Raw genomic sequence first — 19,367 nt, forward strand, 5'->3', positions numbered from 1 at the left:
TTAGCTTTATAGCTCCTATCGTATATATATTTACATTTTGGTCCTAAATATTTTGGAGAAGGAAAGGAAAAAAAAGAAAAGAAAACGAGAGAGATTGTTATTTTGTCTGCTCGGCCTGAGATCACGCTTATGTTATATTTAAGCGAGAGAAAGAGAGAGACGAAGATACATCATTGATTCCTAAATATCAAAGTTTGTTTTTTTTTTTTTGTTCTTTCATTTTCATTTTTTTCAAGAATCCCCTGTTTTTCCCGGTGGCCACATGTCAGTCGGCGTTCCGGTGAATCCGTCGAGCAGCAGCCAGTTACCGGCGGCGCCAACAACAACAACAAGACGGCGCGTGCCTGATTCTCAAGAAGATCATTCCCACGTCAACACCGTCGGAGGAGGACTAGGAAGCGCAGTCGTTTACGTCCCCGACGAGGAAGAAACCGCCACGAGCTGCGGCGGCGGAGGAGGAGGAGGAGGATTAGGATCTTCTTTGTCGTCGTGCTGTCCTAGTGTTTCCCACCACAATTACGTCGTCGGGTTCCTCTCTCTCCGTAAATTCAGGCTCGTGTGGATGCTTATGGTTGAGAACAAATCTCAATGGACGGCTGGGATGTTTCGTAACATGAGATCAACGACCAATCTTGGCCGTTTGATCCTAACTCTATTGGCCATCCTCGTCGTCACTTTCTTCCTCATCGTTGCTCTCTCCGGCGGTGCCGGACGACCGAGAAGACTCGTGGAGAAACATGAGTTCGTCGTGTCTATTCATCCCAGACCAACGATGGAGAAGATCATTAGAGAAGAAGAATCATCCACTTCCTCTTTTCAAGTCCTCCTTCCAGAAACAAGATCGGTTAGTTCATATTCTCAAAAACAGAGTCAACAAATTTTATTCTTTTCCGCGTTTTTTTTTTATTTTGTTTTCCCGGAAAAAAAAAAACAGAACCATGTTTTCGATTCTGTTCGTGTCGACAAAAATTCGGAGGTGGATCTAATTAAAATTATACACTAATTAAAAAGGATTAGTTTTCGTAAAATGGAAATTTCTAAAGTTCGTTAAAGAGTATATTTGATTAATATTTTTTACGAAATACGAAGTCATCGTGGGTTTGCTCCATTCGTCATTGAATTTTCTAGCGGTTGACTTGATTTAGTTTTAGTTGTTTGATAACTAATCCAATATTTTTATTTTGTTTTCATTCTAGCTAATCACATAACAACAGCTTATAAAAGATTAACTAGTATCTTGATGTTGACAAAAAGAGATTAAATAGTATATTGGCCCATTGGGCTTATTCGTTAATCATGGAGCTAATATTGCTTCTTTTTTTGCAACAGATACCAGAGATTTGGAATCAACCAGAGACTGGGAACTATAAAAAATGCATGGCTCGTCCTAAGAACCAAAGTAAATTAAATTTCCTCATTTTCTTGTCTTCATGAAAACAAATAAGAGTAACTTCAGACCTAATAATCGGTTTTTTTTTCTTTTGGGTTAGAACCGATCAAGAAAACCAATGGGTACCTTCTTGTTCACGCCAATGGTGGTTTGAACCAGATGAGAACTGGCGTAAGTGATCTCTTTCTTCTTCTAATCTAATGTTACCACTTCCAGCATAAGATTTTCTCGTATCCTCAATTTATATCTTCTCTACAGATATGCGATATGGTTGCGATCGCTAAAATCATGAATGCATCTCTTGTTCTTCCGTTTCTTGACCATTCATCTTTCTGGAGTGATCCAAGGTAAACACCATCACCAGCAATTCAACATCATCGTCATCATCAATTCATATAAACTAATAAAACTCTGTATATTCAGCACGTTTAAGGACATTTTCGACTGGAAACATTTCATCAAAGTACTAGCAGGAGAAGTCGAAATTGTGGAGTATTTACCGCAAGAATTTGCTTCCATTAAGCCTCTTGAAAAGAATCCTGTGTCTTGGTCTAAGGTAAAACCATTTCATTTTCTTTTAGTAACTTGTCTGTTTTTCTCTTCAGCGATTTTAACTAACACTGTAATGGTTTGATTGCGCGCAGTCGAGTTACTACAGGAACTCAATCTCCAAGTTACTGAAGAAGCATAAGGTGATTGTATTCAATCACACTGATTCTCGGCTAGCGAACAACAGTCCACCTCCTTCCATCCAGAAGCTTAGATGTCACGCAAACTATGAAGCTCTTCGTTACTCTGAAGATATAGAGAATCTAAGCACTGTTCTCTCTTCAAGACTTAGAGAAAACAACGAACCCTACCTCGCTCTTCACTTGCGGTACAAGCTAGCGACCACTTTTACTCCCTTTCTCTGATGAATGTTGCTGAGAATCATCAATTAATCAAATATCTTCCTTGTAGGTACGAGAAAGACATGTTGGCGTTTACCGGATGCAATCACAGTCTATCCACTGAAGAATCTGTTGATCTTGAGAAAATGAGGTATAGCATTCCGCATTGGAAAGAAAAAGTAATAAATGGTACAGAACGGCGACTTGAAGGTAATTGCCCTATGACGCCGCGTGAAGCTGCTGTGTTCCTCAAGGCAATGGGGTTTCCTTCGACCACGAAGATCTACATTGTTGCAGGAACGATCTACGGCCAGGACAGTATGACTGCGTTCCAAGAAGAGTTCCCAAATGTTTTCTTTCACTCTACACTGGCCACCGAGGAAGAGCTTTCGGCTATTAAACCATACCAGAACAGATTGGCTGCTCTTGATTACAATTTAGCACTCGAAAGCGATGTTTTTGCTTATACTTATGATGGAAACATGGCGAAAGCGGTTCAGGGTCACCGGAGATTCGAAGGGTTTAGAAAAACGATCAATCCCGATAGGTACAATATCTTTCCTTCGTGAATAGAAACACTTTGTTCCGTCACTTATTAATACTGACATTTTACGGTGGATTTTTCAGGCTAAGGTTCGTGAGATTGATTGATAGGCTCGATGCGGGACTAATATCTTGGGAAGCTTTCTCGTCCAAGGTTAAGAAACTACACGAAAATAGAGTAGGAGCACCGTATCTTAGGCGGCCAGGAAAGGCAGGCGTGAGCCCAAAGTTGGAGGAGAATTTTTATGCTAACCCTCTTCCTGGTTGCTTGTGCGATACGTCTGAGGAGCACACAAGGCTTAACCGGTTTGAAAGACCAAGTCTACGAGCACAATCTCTGAGATAAAAGGGTTTATTCATTTAATTTATACGCACATACACAACGGGGATCACATAAGTTTTGGTTTTTCTTTTCTGTTCATTGGTAGGTTAGGGTTTTTTATTTCAAGTATTCTAACTGTAGTAGGAAATTAGAGAAATATAAGCAAGATTTGTGAGCTCAGCTACCAGATACGAATCATTGCTTATACAGAGATGGGTACATTCAATTTTAACCACAGTGAGTTAGAAGCAATGACTTTGAAAGTTAAATTCGAACTCTGCTTAAATCATCAAAGTCTCTAGATTGAGGAAGGGGGACCACTGGAGACACTACACATTCCACTGTTACTCTCCTCTCACTTTCTTATCGGTCAAGACAGAGATAAGACACAGAGAAAGATGTCTGAAAGTGGCAACTGATTATAAATGCATTTTGTAGAATTCACGAGAATCCCTTTGCTTTCCTTTTTGGAGCAAACTCTCTCTACTTCAATACCTTCACGTCTCCTTTTATGTCCTCAAATGATAAATAACAAAAAAGAAAGGAAAAGAAGAAGAAGAAGAAGACAATAGCATTAATCAAGATTTTAATTAATACATATTGTAAGATTCTACATGTGAAAACTTATCTCACCAAATCTGCAACTAACAAAAAAACAAACAGAAGAAGAAGAAGAAGGACACAAGAATTTACATTACAAACAACAACGACAAAAACAACATTCTAAAAAAAGACCACCAAACTCTTTATCTCTCTACTACTTCTTCCCTTCTTCTTGAACAACATCTGTTTTGATCACACTGTTATCCGATTTTTCATTAGCACATTCCTCAGGAACTATTGCCATCGACTGCCTATTACCGCATATCGTCCAAAGGTATAACGCTAACATAGCTCCTAAAGTTCCGCAAACCGCACCCAAAACCAATGCACCAAGCATTCTCCATATACATCTGCGTTTCCCCTTAACTTCTTCCACCGTTGTCTCACCCTCCTTAACAGTCTTGGACACTTCATTTGGATCAAGCGGCTGTGAGTGAATCCTCATCGAAGGATGTCTCAGTTTAAAAGTCCATGAATGGAGATAAAGTGGCTTGGAAGAGTTCCCATTTGCAGAGGTTAAACCAACCATGAACTTCCCATCTTTCCATAGCTTAGCCAAGTCTACTAAGTAAGAGACGAATGGATCAACCGGCTTCAAGGCAGTAGATAGACTCAAACGAACCTCTATTCTCTTTGAACTCGCCTCATAATCAATCCAACAATTAAATTTCTTCTCTCCATTGAAATGGTCACCAAAAGATGATAACTTTCTAATTTTACCAGATTCAGGTTTACCAACTAAGATCCCTACACGATTCCCTTTCCTGGAGATACCAAACGCAACAGCAACAACCTTGTGTTGCAACAAGAAGCTTAGACCAGAGGAACTATTATTGCCCTTTCTACCAAACGAACTAAGATCCAAACCACTTGGAACCATTACAAAAGCCAGGACACTACCAATCTCACTAGACATCGAAAACGAGAAGCTAGTCGAGAACGATCCGGAAAAGTTTCTCTCTTTACCTTGGAACAGTCTGATGGGTGTCCTGTAAACGACTCGCCCTTCACTCCGACTCGCTGAGTCAGTCAATTGAATCGATGGACCGCCATTAAGAAGCTTAGAATCTCCAAACAGAGCAACATTCTCGTCAAAGCTCGGAGATTTCACAAACCCATCAAACAAAAACGAGGAATTAGCATCTTCAGCAGCCATTGGATGGTGAATCTCGAAGCATAAAACGAATAGAAAAGCTAGGGTTTTGAACACCGCCATAGCCTGAAATTGGGATTGAGCTTCAAGAAGCAGAGTAGTAAAGGAGCTCTCTTTCTTCTTCTAGATGGAATATTTAGGTTTCTTGAATGAGTTGCAGGTTTCAAGAATTTAGGGTTAAACTTATTTAATTGAAGTGTGTGTGGAATTTGGTGAAGAAAGAAGGAGAAGAGGGAATTAAATAAGAATTAAAGTCATCTTCTTTGGAGGAGGAACCTTGATTCGCTCTCAAACACACTACTCTTCTTCTTTCTATCTCAGTGGTTGCTGAGTAAGGGAAACTAAAATTATAATTAAAAAATAAAAAAAAAAAAAACATTTAATGCAATCTCTGTTCTTATACCCACTTCTTCTATCTTCTCTCTTTCGTAGCCCCCATGTTCTAGATTGTGACATTTAGCCCCACTCTTTCTATTTTTATTAAAAATATTCTTGCCATGCTAATCTAAAATCTATTCAATAGGTAAAAGAACATTAAATAAAAATTGTATAGTAAATCATTCAGAAAGTAGTGTAATAAATACGAAAATTATGAAGTTACAATAATATTAGGCAATAACTTTTATTATTTTTTTCGATATATATAGTGCGAGAGAAATCATATTGATTTTATCCATAAACAAGAAAAGGAAATAGGAAAAATGTGGGGTTTAAGATAAGAAAGGTGAAATTGTTGGAGAAAAGAAGAAGATGGATATCTAGAAAAGGATCTCGTATCTCTCTCTTAGTATTTATTAATGGGTTGATTAGTGGACAACCATTGATTAATGTTAAGATTAATTAGTGGAAAAGCATTGATTATGTTTAAGAAAAATATAAAAATGAAATGCCCATAACAACATGCTCGTGGCTTGTCCGTTGAGTTCAAAAAATGCTCGCATTAGGCAGAGCTAGTTTCGATATTAATTATATATTTCATTTAAAGCGAATGGTATAATGATTAAAACCATATTGTAAAAAGAAGTCGTTATTTATCTATATGTTTTTTTGTTAAATGCTAAGAAGAAGTCGTCATCTTAAACCAGTAAAAACAGAGCTCTTGCAAAGGTCGGAGGAAGAGAGTGACTTCAACTCTAAGAAGAACCTTCTTCTCCTTTGGCAGCATCTTGTCTATCTCATTAGATATTATTAGTCTCCAGTGATCAGTTCCTTCGTTTTTTTCTTTCATTCTCTGCTCAGGGAAACAATTCTAGATTTTTCCAACTATATTGAATACTATGGTTTTATATTGTCACATGCATGCAGCCTAGTAATTAAAGAAGCACAATAATATGTGAGAGTGGATGAACGAGAAATCAATGTTTCAGGATCACTATTAGTATGTATCATCACAAAAAGTGAAATGAATTAACAATGCATCACATATTAATTGATTAATATTACAACTAGTAATCAGTCGAATTTTGTTTCCAGGAACACACATGTTATGTTATATGTAGACATAACCAGAAAATATACGAAAACGACTATGTTAATGACAACTTTTTTTTAAGTATTGAATCAATTAGTATCTGCTTTTAATTTTTTTCTATGTGTGCTTTTACTTATATGCATGTATATTGAAAAGAATATAATTAAATGCGTTGTTCGGGGCAATTGGGAAAATGAATAGTTCCAATAGAAGAATAATTTTGTAGTTATAAAAGGATTAAATAAAATAAAACGAGAGAGAGAGAGACTCAAAGTCCAGAAGTGGTGCATTAAATGTAAAAGACTGTGACAAAAGTACTCGCTGACACTTTGTGCGTTCAATTAAATGTTTACTTTTGTATAAAACCATGGACCATTTAATGCCTCTGCCCGACTCTTTCTTGCTTGTTACCACATTTATTGTCTTCCTCCACATATATATTAATAATCAAATCCATTACCCACCACAAATCAATAATTATTTATACACTATCCATAACGCTTTGTTTATTCAACAATTTTTTATTCTAAGGATTAAAAATTTCTAGTATTTTCGTTCAAATTTTTGTAATAAAAAATAAAATGAAATATCGTAATACTATGTTTTTTAGAGGATTTGTTTTTTTGTACTTAAGTGTGGTTTATGAATCGTCGATTTGTTCAGAATTGTCACTACGGGCTTAAATTATCTGTAGTTACGGGCCTTTATTGGGCTCATTATGCAGGCAAATTCGGGCCATTGAGTGAAAAAAGAAAAACAATTAAGTTTGTCTCTTCACGCGGTAACGGTAAAGCCTAGCTACGAAACCCTAGAGATGGTAATTATGGAGGTAGGGCGCGTAAGATTTATGCATTTCTTACCATTTTAATATTTTTTAAAAAAGTTTTCTTAATAATCTCTGTCACTTGAGATTTGACAGTCGAACGTTGCCAAATGAAAAATACTAACGTTACAATTGTTACCGTTATGAATATAATCATTTTATTTTCTCTTTTTAGTTTTTTTAAAAAAAGTGGTGCGTAAGATGACCTCTATAAATACTACTTAAGCTTCTCTCATCTTCTCTCGTTCAAAGTTCAAAACTCTGTTTTTTTTCTTAAATTGACTAAACTCTGTTTTTTTTTTTCTTTCATTTCCTATCCTAATATGTTCTTCCACTTTACGTTTTCAAGTCAAAAACTCTTCATTGTTCTCACATCCTTAAGAGGCAAACATCATCACCGTAAGAGGTTAGATTCTAGTCCGTTCATTTTATATTTTCTCTGTTATACTACTATATATAGTGTTCTTCTTAGTCAATATAGTTCTAGAAAGATTTCATCAAGTGATTAGGGTGCTTAGATAGTAAAATGTTCATATGATGAGGGCTTGAATGTTTGTATGCATGTGATTAAAAATAGTAGAAAAGTACATATATTGGTTTTGATATTACTCTCTGTTTCTGTCTAAGAAAAAAAATCATATGTTATGATAGTTGAACGATTGTTAAGTTTTTTGAATTTAAAGAAATATAATAAAAAAGAAATTGTTGGTTTGTTATTAGATGATGTCTAAAATGCTTTTTTTTTTTTTTGGTTTATTTGTCGATAAAAGGATGAAATATCTCGTAACAGTGTAACAGAAATTAATATTTTCGATCCATTTTGCAGATGGCAGTGGAACGACATAGCTTGATTCGTTTGCGTGTGTTCATAGATCTACGCTGCGGTTCTCATTATCCGTTTTCATTGGTGCAGGAGACTAAATTATCTCTCTGTACATAGATGTATGTTAGGATATATATGAGAATGAATGACGTATGTATACAGATGTATAGGGTTACAATTAGATGTATGATAGGGTATTAGTGAAAATGAATGATGTATGTAATAGATGTATGTATAGTGCTAGTTATGTGCGTGTGTGTTGTCTTAAATACTTAGATGTGTGATAGGGTATTGGTGAAAATGAATGATGTATGTAATAGATGTATGTATAGGGCTATTGTGTCGTGTGTGTGTGAGTGTGTTGGCTTAAATACTTAGATGTATGAATAGGGAGCTAATGTAAAGGTATATAATGTGTGTGTGTGTGTGTTGATACTTAGATGTATGAATAGGGGCCGAAACGTATAGAGCCAACGTAACGTCAAATGCTGAAAATATGCTGAAACGTATAGAGCCAACGAAACGTAAACAATGTGTGTGTGTGTGTTGATAGTAAGATGTATGAATAGGGGCCGTCACGTCAAATGCTAACGTAACGTCAAATGCTGAAAATAGCTATCCCAACAACGCCAAAAAGAAAATCGCCAAATAGCTATCATAACACAAAACAAGTAACACATTACATTCTAAAACAAAACACACAGCACGAAATAAACATTGTAAAACATACACAAAACACACAGCACTAAATAAACATTGTAAAACAAACACAAAACACAATTAAACAAATAAACTTCACGTTAGTCGAAGCACGTTAGTCGAAGCACTTTAGTCGAAGCACTTTGTTCCCGTTCGAACAACAATTGAAATTGATACACAAAACGAACAAAATAGAGTTACTAAAAATCAATCGGAAACAGGGCACAACAAACGCAAAAATTTCGATAATCCTAGACCGCCTAAAATTACATGAGATTTTAGATTATATTCCTAGACCGCTTGTTGTTGATAAAAATTGAAAAAAAAAAATCTCATATTATTTGTAAATTTCTTATCATATTCTATGACACACAACAAATTTGCTTTAGTCGAAGTTACTAAAATGCCTAAAAAAATAACGAACGCACGAAGCACCAAAAGATGGAGAACTGAGATACTAAAAATTGATACACAAAAACATAACAAGAAAAAAAAACAAACGAATAGCAAAAGCACGAAATAAAAAATAAAACCACGTTAGTCGAAGCACGAAAAATATGAAACTGAGATACTAAAAAATAGCAAAATTGATACAAACACAAACATAAGAAAATTGCAAATCCAAAAATAACTAATAGCACAACACATTAAAACTCAACGGACAAAAAAATGAAAGCAAAATCGAGTCACAACAACAAAATAAATTAAAAAGAGCAAAACCCAAAATTAATAACGTAATAAAAAAGAAAAGAAAAACAAACAAAATACCTCATGCAAAGATGCAAAATTGCGACTAGAAAAATCAAACAAATAACAAAAAACGAATATAGGTAAAAAACATATATTTACCGAAAGTCAAGTCAACCGAAAACGTTTACGTACACGCCGATGGTCGTCGTCAACTATGATTGATGCATATGGACGAGAAAATTTATTTGTTAAACGAATTCTAAAAGAATCTTAAATATAGAAATCATCAAAGTCGCAACGTTTTCGTCTTCTTTTAGCCTATTAATAGCCAACATTTTGTAACAACTCTTCTTCACATAACTCCGAGTCCCGACTTTGTCTGTTAACTTTCTTATTAACCCAAAAAAAAAAACAATTATGGTTTCTGTTTCAAAAGCTTGTTTACTTATGTTTATCACTTTTTGCTCCTTCACTTCTTCTCACGGTAAGTTTTATTCTTATTCATTTTCTTAACGTGGTTACTAAACGAACAATAAATAATATGATTTTGTTGTTTGTTTAGCCAATGTAATATGCGAGGATATACCGGACGACATGTGCTCGTTCTCAATCTCGGCCTTGGGAAAACGATGTGTGCTAGAGACGGAGGTAAGGCAGACCGGTGGGATTAATTATCGGTGCCGGAGTTCTGAGGTCGACGTTGATGTTACATTGGCTAATTACATCGAGACAGATGAATGTGTCAACGCGTGCGGTGTGGATAGGAGATCTGTTGGAATTTCATCAGATGCTCTTCTCGAGCCAGGCTTTGCCGTCAAGCTTTGCACTCCTGAATGTCTCGAAGACTGCCCTAACATTGCTGATCTCTATTCTAATCTTGTCGCTGCAGAAGGTATAATTTATTTCTTTATAACAATGTTATATTATTTTTAGTTTACATATTAGATGGTAAATATAATAACATTATGGATTGGCTCACTTGATAGGTTCATTTTTGCCTGATTTGTGTGCGGCGAGGCGGAACAACCCTCATCGTTCAATGTTCGAAATCCTTAGCTCTGGAGCCTCTCTTGGATCGTTTCCTGGAGAACTATCGGAGTCCCCTACGGATGCCCCAGCTTATAGCCCCGTTGCTATATGACATATATACCTTTATTTCATGTGTTAATTTAAAAGTTGTTTTTTTCTTCTTCTTCCTTTTTCGTAATTTAGAATTTTAGATCGATCAATAATTTATAGAACTACAGAAACATATGACCAAATTGTTTTCAAAAATTTTATTAAAAAGAAAAACAAAAACAAGAAATTTAGAAAACCTTAATAACATATTTTAAATTTTGATAGTAGAGAAGAAAAGGAAACTATAGTAGTATATATTTTACGAGGTGAGTGAACAGCATCCCAAAAAAAATAATACTACTAGTAAAAATATACAGTAAAAGACAAAAAGCACATTAAATTGTGAAGTATTAATGACATTAATTAATGCTGTTTCCGTTGTCATTCACATTTCAACAGCATCCAACCCAGCTTAATGGAATAACTTTTTTTTTTTTAATAAGAAAAGCGAACTAACTTTTGTTTAATTAACTAAATAAAATCAATTAGACAATGTATATACTCTTAATTGTCTTGCTATGATGAGCCTACTACTATGTAATTAAAAAGAAAACACAAGGTAAAAAACGAAAAACAGAGAGTGAAAAGGTAAAAATATTGAAAAACAGAGAGTGAAAGGTAAAAAACATTAAAAGTCAAAAAGAAAGAAATTAGTCAACAACATTTACCACACACACTACAGTATCTTGTCGTAGTAATTAAAAAAAAATAGGCGCCGCTTCAAAGCTCTGTATCATCTTCACCATTCTTGTCTCCTCCATCCACAATTTTTATCTTTTCTTTTTGTCTCTCAGTATCCTCGTTTCTATCAATGGTGATCAAAACAACATCGATGAGAAGACATGATAATGGAGGTAGAGAGTTGGGGACACGTGGCGTACAAGAACAGCAGTAGTGGAGAGAGCATTAAATTGTAACCAATGAATGAGCTTTTGAGCTGTTTGAGATGCTTCCTCTCTTGTACAAGAGAGGGATGCAGAGATAGAGAGATAGTAGCAATAACTCTATTATGATCTCGAATTTAACCCACAACATCACATTCAAGACTCCCCTCCCCACATGGGCCTTATTTCCCTAATAATATCTATATCTATCGTCCCACTTCATTCTTGAAAGCAAGGTTGCTCTGTCTCTCTCTCTCTCTCTCTCTCTCTCTCTCTCTCTCTTTAAAGAAACCTTTCTTTCTTTCCCATTACATTTGTTCCGAAGAAGAAGAAGATGAAGAGATCAAGAAGCTATGTTTTCCTTTTGGTTGTAATAATCCTAAGCTTCTCAGTCGCTTCTTCTGGTAATTTCATCATCAAATACTCCTCTTTGTTACTCTCTTTCGTGTTTCTTTGGTGGAATAAATAATAGTTAACGATGATTAATCAAAAAACACGCAGAAATGAAACTGGGGTTGGAGGACTACAACTTCCCGGTGGATCCATCTCCAACAACAAAAGCATCGATCAAACCAGGTCCTATCGAGCATGGAAGTCCTCTCAATCCTTACATTCCAAAGCCTCCTTCTTCTTCACCTCCTCCACAACCTCAAGATGGTGGTTAAACTCATTAATTACTACTATCAAACTGTTTTGTATCTATAAACAATTCCCACGTTTTCTATTTTTAATTCCTCTGTTTCGGCAACTCCTTTGTACTACTACTAACATTGTCGTTTTCTCTACTCTGCTGCTATGTTAATTATTTTTGCCTTTTTATCAGCATTTTGTCAGCTCGTGTAGTAGTCCTACTGCTGTCCATTTCCGGTAATAACAGAGGTATGGTGGTTATTTCGGCTATAGCATATGATATTTATTTTGTAGACTCGATCTCTTAACTCTGTATTCATAATATATATATACTATCCAAAACACATTTTCAAAATGTAAATCAGAATATTACAAATAATATATTATTAATCAAAACGTCTGTCTACAATTTTCTGGTAATATGGATATGTGTGGCCATTGGCTTCATTTCAAAATGCAAATGTCACAAATGACAAAACAATGACCATATACAGTATATAGTTGGACCTTATTATATAAACAGAAAAAAAAAAAAGGAAATTTTTTTGTCATTAATGGGCTTTAAAAGCTAATAGGAGGGCTTGTGATCCTCACGCGACTCAACTAAAAAAGTCCGGTAACGCTAACGACCACGGCGGTTCTGTTCTATATTTTATTAAAATAATTTTTAATTTAAGGAGAAAAAAAAAAGAAACACAAAAGAAGAAGCATGAAAGAAGTGAATGGTGGTGGTGGCGTGAAAGAGAAGCATAGACATGAGGAGGCGGTGGTCCCTAAGCTTCGCCGCACTACGACACCTTAGTCCCGTCACGTGCCTCCCACGGGCGTTACGTTATCTCCACCGTCCATCTTACTGACTTTAATTACTTCGAAGACCCGAATCAACGGTCAGAAACAGATATAATATCAGTAGCTGTATAATACGAAACACATTGCTGTTTAATAAAAAATAAAATATCACAAAGAACACGATGATACTTAGCGTGCGGATTAGTGAACAATCGAGTATTTTACCAGCTTAAAGCCTGTTTTATGTTTTCTTCTTTTCTTTTTTTTTTTCTTTTCTTTTCTTCTTTTAAAATATTTATGTATATATGTATATGTAAATTATAATGTTTCATCTCTTTGGTCCCCAGACAGAACAAAAACATAAGTCCCTGACCTGACCCTTAATGCTTTTCTTTTTCCTTGATTTTATTTTGCTTTTTAAATCTCTTGATCCAAGAGTTCACGTTTACTTGTAACAGAAGTCTTTGTAAATCATATTAGCAAAGCCTCGTCTTTTTTACTCTCTCTCTCTCTCTCTCTCTCTCTCTCCAATGAAAAATGTCATCTTTCCAAAACTCTCACATTGATTTGGAAAATGGTTCCGGCGACCGCTATTACCGTCGAAGCGACGTCAGCGGTGAAGACAGTTCTTCTTGTGATTACGACTACGATTTCCACTCGGCTGTTCGTAGCTTTTGCGGCGAGTTTGAGATTGCTGATGATGATGACTTCGGTGGTGATGATGAAACAGATCATTCCGAATCAGAAGCCTCTCGATCAGTTGGCGGGTCTCCTGAAAAAGACTGCAGGATTTGCCATTTGGGTTTAGAGAGTAGTCGCCACGAATGTGGAGACCCGATGGTTCTTGGATGTTCTTGTAAAGATGATTTGGGTTATGTTCATAAGCAATGTGCCGATACTTGGTTCAAGATCAAGGGTAATAAGTAAGCATAACTTTTAAGTCCAACCAAACGTTTATTTTTCAGAATATATATTGTTGGGTTATATATTATTAATACGTGTAAAATTGTTTAGGACTTGTGAGATTTGTCGCTGTATAGCTCAAAACTTCTCTAAAGTTGCCAATGAGATTGATCAAACAACGGTTGAAACCAATGTGGATGACGTGGAGGCCGGAAATACATCCACGGTGGTGGCCACAAGTGATTCCGATGACCGGAGATTCTGGAGAGGAAATAGATTCCTTAATTTCCTTTTAACATGTATGGTCTGTGCATTTGTAATCTCATGGTTCTTTCACTTTAACTTGCCTTCACAACAATGACATAGAAGATTTTGTAAAAATCCTCTGTTTTTTTTTTTGCTTCTTTTCTTTTCTCAAATCTCATTTCTTTTGCTTTGTGTGGCATTTGATTCCTGTTTTAGCTTTTTGCACGAGTGCAATCATATCAAACAAGTGATACATTAATAAAAAGAAACATTCATAATTGAATTAAAAAATCTGAATGGGTACACACTTATTCACATTGGCATGTACATGTTTTTGTGTGTATTCACAATTTTCTCAAAATGAGTACTTTTCACAAAAATCTAATAAGCCTCAAGAGCAGAACCATGTCTAAGTGCTTCTTTAGCTTCAGCTTCCATCTCAAGCTTGAAGAGACAAGCTGCTTGTAAGTAAAGAGGTATTGGCCATTCCGGTGAAGCTACTTGCGCTTGCATCGCATCGCTTAGAGCCTCGCTAAACATTTCAGTCATTAGGTAACAAAGACACCTTCTTGCCAATACTGTTGGGGACACCGTAGGAGCTCCACTCATGAACTACAACATAATGAAGAATGAACCAGTTAAGTCCTTTTATTTATACTTGCTGATGATTTAGTGTTTTATATGTCAATGCAATTCTTTACCTCTGTGTAGAATTCAATGGCGGTATCAAAATCTTTGGCATGAAACGCGACATCTCCATGCTTCTTATAGTCCATATTCTCTTGCATTTCTCCCGTCCACATTTGGAATGAGAACTGTCAAAAATTTTCAGAATCAGCAACATCATGTTCTCAAATTCAGATACTAAGTATACAAAATCATGAACATACCTCGTTTCCGACCCCATAATCTTCTTCATACCCGAGTTTTTCTAGTAGTTCATGTATACTACTTAGATCAGCTCTCGTACACGCATCTCCAAAAGGAGTCGCCTTCGATGACTCTGTTGTAGGTTTAGTCTTTTCAGGCAGTTTGTTGGATGGAGGCTGTCAATTAATATGATTTATGAGTACCATTAACTAAAATTTGCATTCTTAAAAAAGAGAGACTATTCTTGAGTATATGGAGAGGAGTGACACTTACAGAGATGGGTCTTTTGACATTAATAGGCCATAACTTGGCTCGTTTCTGAAGTCTAGAAAGAGTCGCCTTAAGAAACTTTATACTTGGCCTCTCTTCAGGTTCAGTCTTCAAACATCGAGAAGCTATGTGTATTAGTTCTGTCCTGTCCTCATCAGAGTACTGACCATCTAAGGCTGAATCCATTAACACCAAATAGTTTTTGCCTCGGAACAAATCAAGTGCCTGCAGAAACAAATCACATTTAGCATATATAACAGCTAACCAAAATGCAACAAAGTATTCCACTTTTATTACATGGTTTGGAGGAATATGTCTGCCGCTCATAAGATCCAATAACAAGGTTCCAAAGCTAAATGTGACGCTCTCCGGTATCACAGTACCTGAAACAAACTTCTATCAGCTGTATTCTTATAGAAACATACACATGAAAAGGTTGATATGGTACCTAAGCGCAAATATTCAGGAGGAGCAAATGCCAAGTTGGTGCTATAAGTTTTCCCTTCATGGCAATTCTTCATGAGACCAAAGCAAGAAAGCTTAGAATTCCCTATCTGTCATTCAACAACCATTTCTGAGATTAAAGATTTGGATGTTTCTGCAGATAAAGAAAAGACACACAAAGAGTTTAAGCATAGCATTACCTTATCAAACATAATCTTGTAAGGATTAAGATCATGGTATAAATCCATTCCTTTGTCATTACAATACTCCAAGGCTCTTGCAGTATTCAGTGCAACTTTTAACCTCATCTCCCATTTCATCGGTCTTTTCTCCCCTGAAACACACACATTACACTCTTGTTTAAAAATCAACAAAAACATCATCACTGATTCAATAAAAGATTTGTTATTAATTTACAGTGAAAAAGATGCTTTGCTAATGTTCCATTAGGCATGTACTCAGCAACAAGCAGTCTCTCGTTATCATCATAACAGCAACCGATCAGATTCGCCATATGTTCACTCCTCAATCTCCCAACAGCTTGTGCTTCATTCTGAACACAAAAGTCCACCATTGATATCAAAAGCTCCTCAAGAAAGATTAAAAAACCAAAATCAATAAAAGATTTGAAAAGGACGAACGATGAATTCGAAAGGATCAGGCCAAGAAAGTCTATGAAACCGTTTGACGGCGATCCGACGACCGTCGCCGAGTTTTCCCTTGTAGACGACGTTTGGTACGGAATCGTTGTGCTCTGAGACGATGTTCCCGGAGGAGAAACCGTCGGTGGCGATTCTAAGCTGCTCGAAGGTGAACTCACGGAATATCAACGGATAGTGTCCTCCGTCGTCGTCGTCATCGTCTCTGACGTTTTCGAGATCATCTATGGCCGTTGACGAAATCGACGGTGAAGATGATGGTCGGCGCCAATACTTGAAGCAAATGCATCCCATTACCGCCGGCCAAATAATGCTCAAGACTGTCTCCCGCCTCCTAAATTTCCTCTTTTTCTTTTTCTGAAACAAAATTCATATGTATCAAAAATTAAGTACTTCTTAGCATTGTTTTATAATGGGATAACGATTTTTTTTAAGAAGAAAAATACAGATATACGGTGCCTAGTTTGGTCATGGATCATGCATTCATGCTTGCCTAAGCTAATAAGCTATAATATTATACCGAATCCTATAGTTTTTCTTTTCTTTATTTGGCATCATATGTAGTTTTAATTGTTAATTTAACAGTATTTATATGAAATAAATCCTAGTTATCATCATTCTTCCTGATTCAAAAATCAAAATACAGTAAAACCTCTATAATTAATAATGTTGGAACCATGAAAATCTATTAATTTATAAAGATATTAATTTATCGATAAATTCATAATTATTAATTTATAGAGAGATTTTCCTAATTTGAAAGTTTTTTCAGAAAAATATTTAAAAATGAGATTTAATCATGATAATTAGTATTTTATATAATCAATTACAAAGAAAATAATAATTATTATGTCTTGAAAGAGAATGCTAACAATTTTTGATATAGTAAAATATTAGAAATAAACTCTAACAAAAACTAATGTGTCTATATATACATATATTTTGAAAATTTTACCTAATTATTAATTTATAATATTATTAGGACCATATATTTACAAAGGATTTTCAAAAAAATTATTATCTTATTATTTTATCGAAATATGTCTAAAATTACACTTTAGAGTTTGAGCATAAATGGGCTAAATTGATAAGAATTAGCCCGAAATAGAATCATACTGTCATAATTAGCCCAATAACGTTCAATACTGTGTCATATTTAGCCCAATAGCTATTAAATCAAATTAAAACTTGCATCAAACAGATTCTTTAAAATAAATAAATAAAAACTTTTGAACAAGATAACACTTACTAGAGAACGTAATAAATAAAAATATGCGTCGATATTTCGAAGAAAAAAAAAAGAGTTGTCTTTTAGATTGGTTTATAAACAAGTTGTAGCGTGTAGTAGGGGATAAGTGAAAGAAGATGAAATACTGACATTTGTATTTTTGCAGGTGGGTATGGCTGTTTCATTGTCACATGGATGCACATTTACCATACGGGATTATAATGGCTTTCATTGTTCAAAATGGGCCAACACCAGAAACGAGCTTGCCATCTCCACCGTCGAGTCTTCCGCAATGCACTCGGGATCCGACGATGACAACTAAAGTCGATTTGTGCCCGCACAGCAGTGGTCCAGTGGTAAGGGAGAATTGGGGAAAGGTTGGAAGGAATTAACCCAGGTTCGATCCACCCTGAAAACAAAAATTATTGTTGTGTGAGAAGTCTGTCAGTTGGGCCTTGGCCCAATTGGTTTACCTGATAATGAGAAATACATGTGGCCTGATTATCCCTGGCATTAGTCGCAAAGCATTCCAAACTCGGGATAAACAGTGTGGTGGCCCTTTACAGAGAAGTTCACTCTGAAGCACTTCGCTGCGTTTCTACCGAGACTGCCCGGATCAGCCGATAGGGTTTATCAAAAAAAAAAAAAAAGTCGATTTGTCTTACTAAAGGTATCTTATTGTTCGTTTTATGCTTCCTTAATTATTATCAAACCTTATCAAAACATCACTGAAGCAAGACACTGAGGCAAAAACATACAAACGAAACAACAACTATATATTGCTTAATTGTTGATGGATCAGTACGTCTCTTGCTTCAGGAAACTTGAATACTCCCATTTTCTGCTATAATATATAGTTTCTTATTTTTATTGTATTCTTCGTCATAATATTGGCTAATTTCAGTTATGATCTACAAATTCTGGTGATATTATTTTTATAATAAGGAAAAAAATCCATACTAAAGATAATTAATGTGAAGTATAAGTAGTATTGATGCTGTATTTTTCACATGTGACATAATAGATTAATTAATAGTAATGTTTGTGCCAACGCCGCCACCAATTAGGGAAGAAATCGTAATAGAGATCTCGACTTTACCAAACATCACTTAAATCAAAATTAAATAAGAGACCAGAAAGAAAAAAGAAACGTTTTTCAGTCGTTTTAGAGAGTAGGTAAGTTCTGCAATCTTCTTTGTTGTTTTGTTTTTTGTCAACGTGTGGACGATCATATGATATTGAATTTGCCATTTCTGGCTGAATAATATATATATATATATATATAAATATAATAAATTTTGTCGTAAGCTTTATAAAGAAAAACTTTGCCGTTATAATATTATTGTAGTATCGCAAATGTCTCTGCTTTTTATTCGTTTCCATAGAGAGTCCTCACAAGCTACTAAAAAAATAGCGTTGTTTACTCAAAAAAAGGAAAAAAGAAAAGAAGAAGTAAACAAGTTGGTAACGAAGAGACGAAGACGACGAACGATTTCAGTTCCTTGCAGCATCAACAAGAATGCATCGACTTCATCATCAGTTCCTTGAAGCCTTCTTCCTCGTCTTTCTTCTCTTCTCTTCGATTGCTTCAGCAGCTATTGTCGAACATCTTTTACACGTACTTATTCCTAATTTACTACTTTCTCCTTCTTCTCTATAAACCGATATTGTGGAAATTATACTATACTAGCTATTTTTACTGTTGTATAGAATATAGTTACTGTTTCTTAAATCTGTAACGGATCCACAAACCTTTTAGAGTAATAAGATCCGATCCATGTAATAAACCTAATCCAGATTCATCAGTTCTTCTTCTTCTCTGTGATAAATCTGGAATCAGATATATCTTGAGGACAAGAGAGAGAGAGAGAGAGAGAGAGAGAGAGAGAGAGAGAGAGAGATAAGAAGTAGTAGAAGA

At 35.5% G+C, this 19,367-nt stretch overlaps 7 protein-coding genes and 1 long non-coding RNA gene across 8 annotated transcripts in view; 6 read left to right on the forward strand and 2 right to left on the reverse strand.

Annotated features, from left to right (window-relative positions):
* The first annotated feature begins 75 nt into the window (after positions 1–75).
* On the forward strand, positions 76–3,380 carry LOC17884064 (protein FRIABLE 1). The gene is made up of 8 exons (XM_006287194.2): positions 76–844; positions 1,330–1,399; positions 1,491–1,561; positions 1,649–1,737; positions 1,814–1,946; positions 2,035–2,267; positions 2,351–2,827; positions 2,908–3,380. The coding sequence occupies exons 1-8, from the start codon at positions 263–265 to the stop codon at positions 3,167–3,169; spliced, it is 1,917 nt and encodes a 638-aa protein (XP_006287256.1). The 5' UTR covers positions 76–262; the 3' UTR covers positions 3,170–3,380.
* A 317-nt stretch (positions 3,381–3,697) lies between these two features.
* LOC17882223 (L-type lectin-domain containing receptor kinase IV.2) lies at positions 3,698–5,221 on the reverse strand. The gene has a single exon (XM_006287996.2). The coding sequence runs from the start codon at positions 4,962–4,964 to the stop codon at positions 3,903–3,905; it is 1,062 nt and encodes a 353-aa protein (XP_006288058.1). The 5' UTR covers positions 4,965–5,221; the 3' UTR covers positions 3,698–3,902.
* Positions 5,222–7,459: 2,238 nt separating this feature from the next.
* On the forward strand, positions 7,460–8,453 carry LOC111830154. Its single transcript, XR_002833521.1, has 2 exons — positions 7,460–7,601; positions 8,022–8,453. It is a non-coding gene; the product is annotated as an uncharacterized LOC111830154 (long non-coding RNA).
* Positions 8,454–9,824: 1,371 nt separating this feature from the next.
* On the forward strand, positions 9,825–10,559 carry LOC17882861. The gene is made up of 3 exons (XM_006288684.2): positions 9,825–9,891; positions 9,970–10,299; positions 10,394–10,559. Exons 1-3 carry the CDS (start codon positions 9,825–9,827, stop codon positions 10,546–10,548), a joined length of 552 nt encoding a protein of 183 aa, XP_006288746.1. The 3' UTR covers positions 10,549–10,559.
* A 1,021-nt stretch (positions 10,560–11,580) lies between these two features.
* On the forward strand, positions 11,581–12,281 carry LOC17882888. The gene is made up of 2 exons (XM_006288934.2): positions 11,581–11,814; positions 11,912–12,281. Exons 1-2 carry the CDS (start codon positions 11,745–11,747, stop codon positions 12,073–12,075), a joined length of 234 nt encoding a protein of 77 aa, XP_006288996.1. The 5' UTR covers positions 11,581–11,744; the 3' UTR covers positions 12,076–12,281.
* A 907-nt stretch (positions 12,282–13,188) lies between these two features.
* Positions 13,189–14,136, forward strand: LOC17883768. The gene is made up of 2 exons (XM_006288587.2): positions 13,189–13,752; positions 13,844–14,136. Exons 1-2 carry the CDS (start codon positions 13,367–13,369, stop codon positions 14,091–14,093), a joined length of 636 nt encoding a protein of 211 aa, XP_006288649.1. The 5' UTR covers positions 13,189–13,366; the 3' UTR covers positions 14,094–14,136.
* A 125-nt stretch (positions 14,137–14,261) lies between these two features.
* On the reverse strand, positions 14,262–16,558 carry LOC17883430 (probable serine/threonine-protein kinase At5g41260). The gene is made up of 9 exons (XM_006289515.2): positions 16,204–16,558; positions 15,980–16,115; positions 15,763–15,896; positions 15,567–15,672; positions 15,416–15,501; positions 15,122–15,343; positions 14,869–15,024; positions 14,680–14,793; positions 14,262–14,590 (listed from the first exon to the last, which is right to left on the reverse strand). Exons 1-9 carry the CDS (start codon positions 16,513–16,515, stop codon positions 14,360–14,362), a joined length of 1,497 nt encoding a protein of 498 aa, XP_006289577.1. The 5' UTR covers positions 16,516–16,558; the 3' UTR covers positions 14,262–14,359.
* Positions 16,559–18,806: 2,248 nt separating this feature from the next.
* The window catches only part of LOC17882297 (laccase-8), a 3,548-nt gene continuing 2,987 nt past the window's right edge, over positions 18,807–19,367 (forward strand). Inside the window, exon 1 of the mRNA XM_023781248.1 lies at positions 18,807–19,067. Coding sequence (XP_023637016.1) covers positions 18,969–19,067 — 99 coding nt within the window. The 5' untranslated portion in view covers positions 18,807–18,968. The remainder of the gene's footprint in view (positions 19,068–19,367) is intronic.

This window comes from Capsella rubella, unplaced genomic scaffold, assembly GCF_000375325.1.
Source record: "Capsella rubella cultivar Monte Gargano unplaced genomic scaffold, Caprub1_0 scaffold_6, whole genome shotgun sequence".
Taxonomy (NCBI): domain Eukaryota; kingdom Viridiplantae; phylum Streptophyta; class Magnoliopsida; order Brassicales; family Brassicaceae; genus Capsella; species Capsella rubella.

Excerpts from the sequence above, each read along its gene's own strand:
- LOC17884064 (XM_006287194.2), top strand. The coding sequence starts at position 263 with ATGTCAGTCGGCGTTCCGGTGAATCCGTCGAGCAGCAGCCAGTTACCG. Across the intron at positions 1,562-1,648 it reads TGAACCAGATGAGAACTGGC|ATATGCGATATGGTTGCGAT; the intron begins GTAAGTGATCTC and ends TCTTCTCTACAG. Across the intron at positions 1,738-1,813 it reads TCTTTCTGGAGTGATCCAAG|CACGTTTAAGGACATTTTCG; the intron begins GTAAACACCATC and ends CTGTATATTCAG.
- LOC17882223 (XM_006287996.2), bottom strand. The coding sequence starts at position 4,964 with ATGGCGGTGTTCAAAACCCTAGCTTTTCTATTCGTTTTATGCTTCGAG.
- LOC17882861 (XM_006288684.2), top strand. The coding sequence starts at position 9,825 with ATGGTTTCTGTTTCAAAAGCTTGTTTACTTATGTTTATCACTTTTTGC. Across the intron at positions 9,892-9,969 it reads CTCCTTCACTTCTTCTCACG|CCAATGTAATATGCGAGGAT; the intron begins GTAAGTTTTATT and ends TTGTTTGTTTAG. Across the intron at positions 10,300-10,393 it reads TAATCTTGTCGCTGCAGAAG|GTTCATTTTTGCCTGATTTG; the intron begins GTATAATTTATT and ends CTCACTTGATAG.
- LOC17882888 (XM_006288934.2), top strand. The coding sequence starts at position 11,745 with ATGAAGAGATCAAGAAGCTATGTTTTCCTTTTGGTTGTAATAATCCTA. Across the intron at positions 11,815-11,911 it reads CTTCTCAGTCGCTTCTTCTG|AAATGAAACTGGGGTTGGAG; the intron begins GTAATTTCATCA and ends AAAAACACGCAG.
- LOC17883768 (XM_006288587.2), top strand. The coding sequence starts at position 13,367 with ATGTCATCTTTCCAAAACTCTCACATTGATTTGGAAAATGGTTCCGGC. Across the intron at positions 13,753-13,843 it reads TTCAAGATCAAGGGTAATAA|GACTTGTGAGATTTGTCGCT; the intron begins GTAAGCATAACT and ends AAAATTGTTTAG.
- LOC17883430 (XM_006289515.2), bottom strand. The coding sequence starts at position 16,515 with ATGGGATGCATTTGCTTCAAGTATTGGCGCCGACCATCATCTTCACCG. Across the intron at positions 15,897-15,979 it reads AGCAAAGCATCTTTTTCACT|GGGAGAAAAGACCGATGAAA; the intron begins GTAAATTAATAA and ends TGTGTGTTTCAG. Across the intron at positions 14,794-14,868 it reads ATTATGGGGTCGGAAACGAG|TTCTCATTCCAAATGTGGAC; the intron begins GTATGTTCATGA and ends AATTTTTGACAG.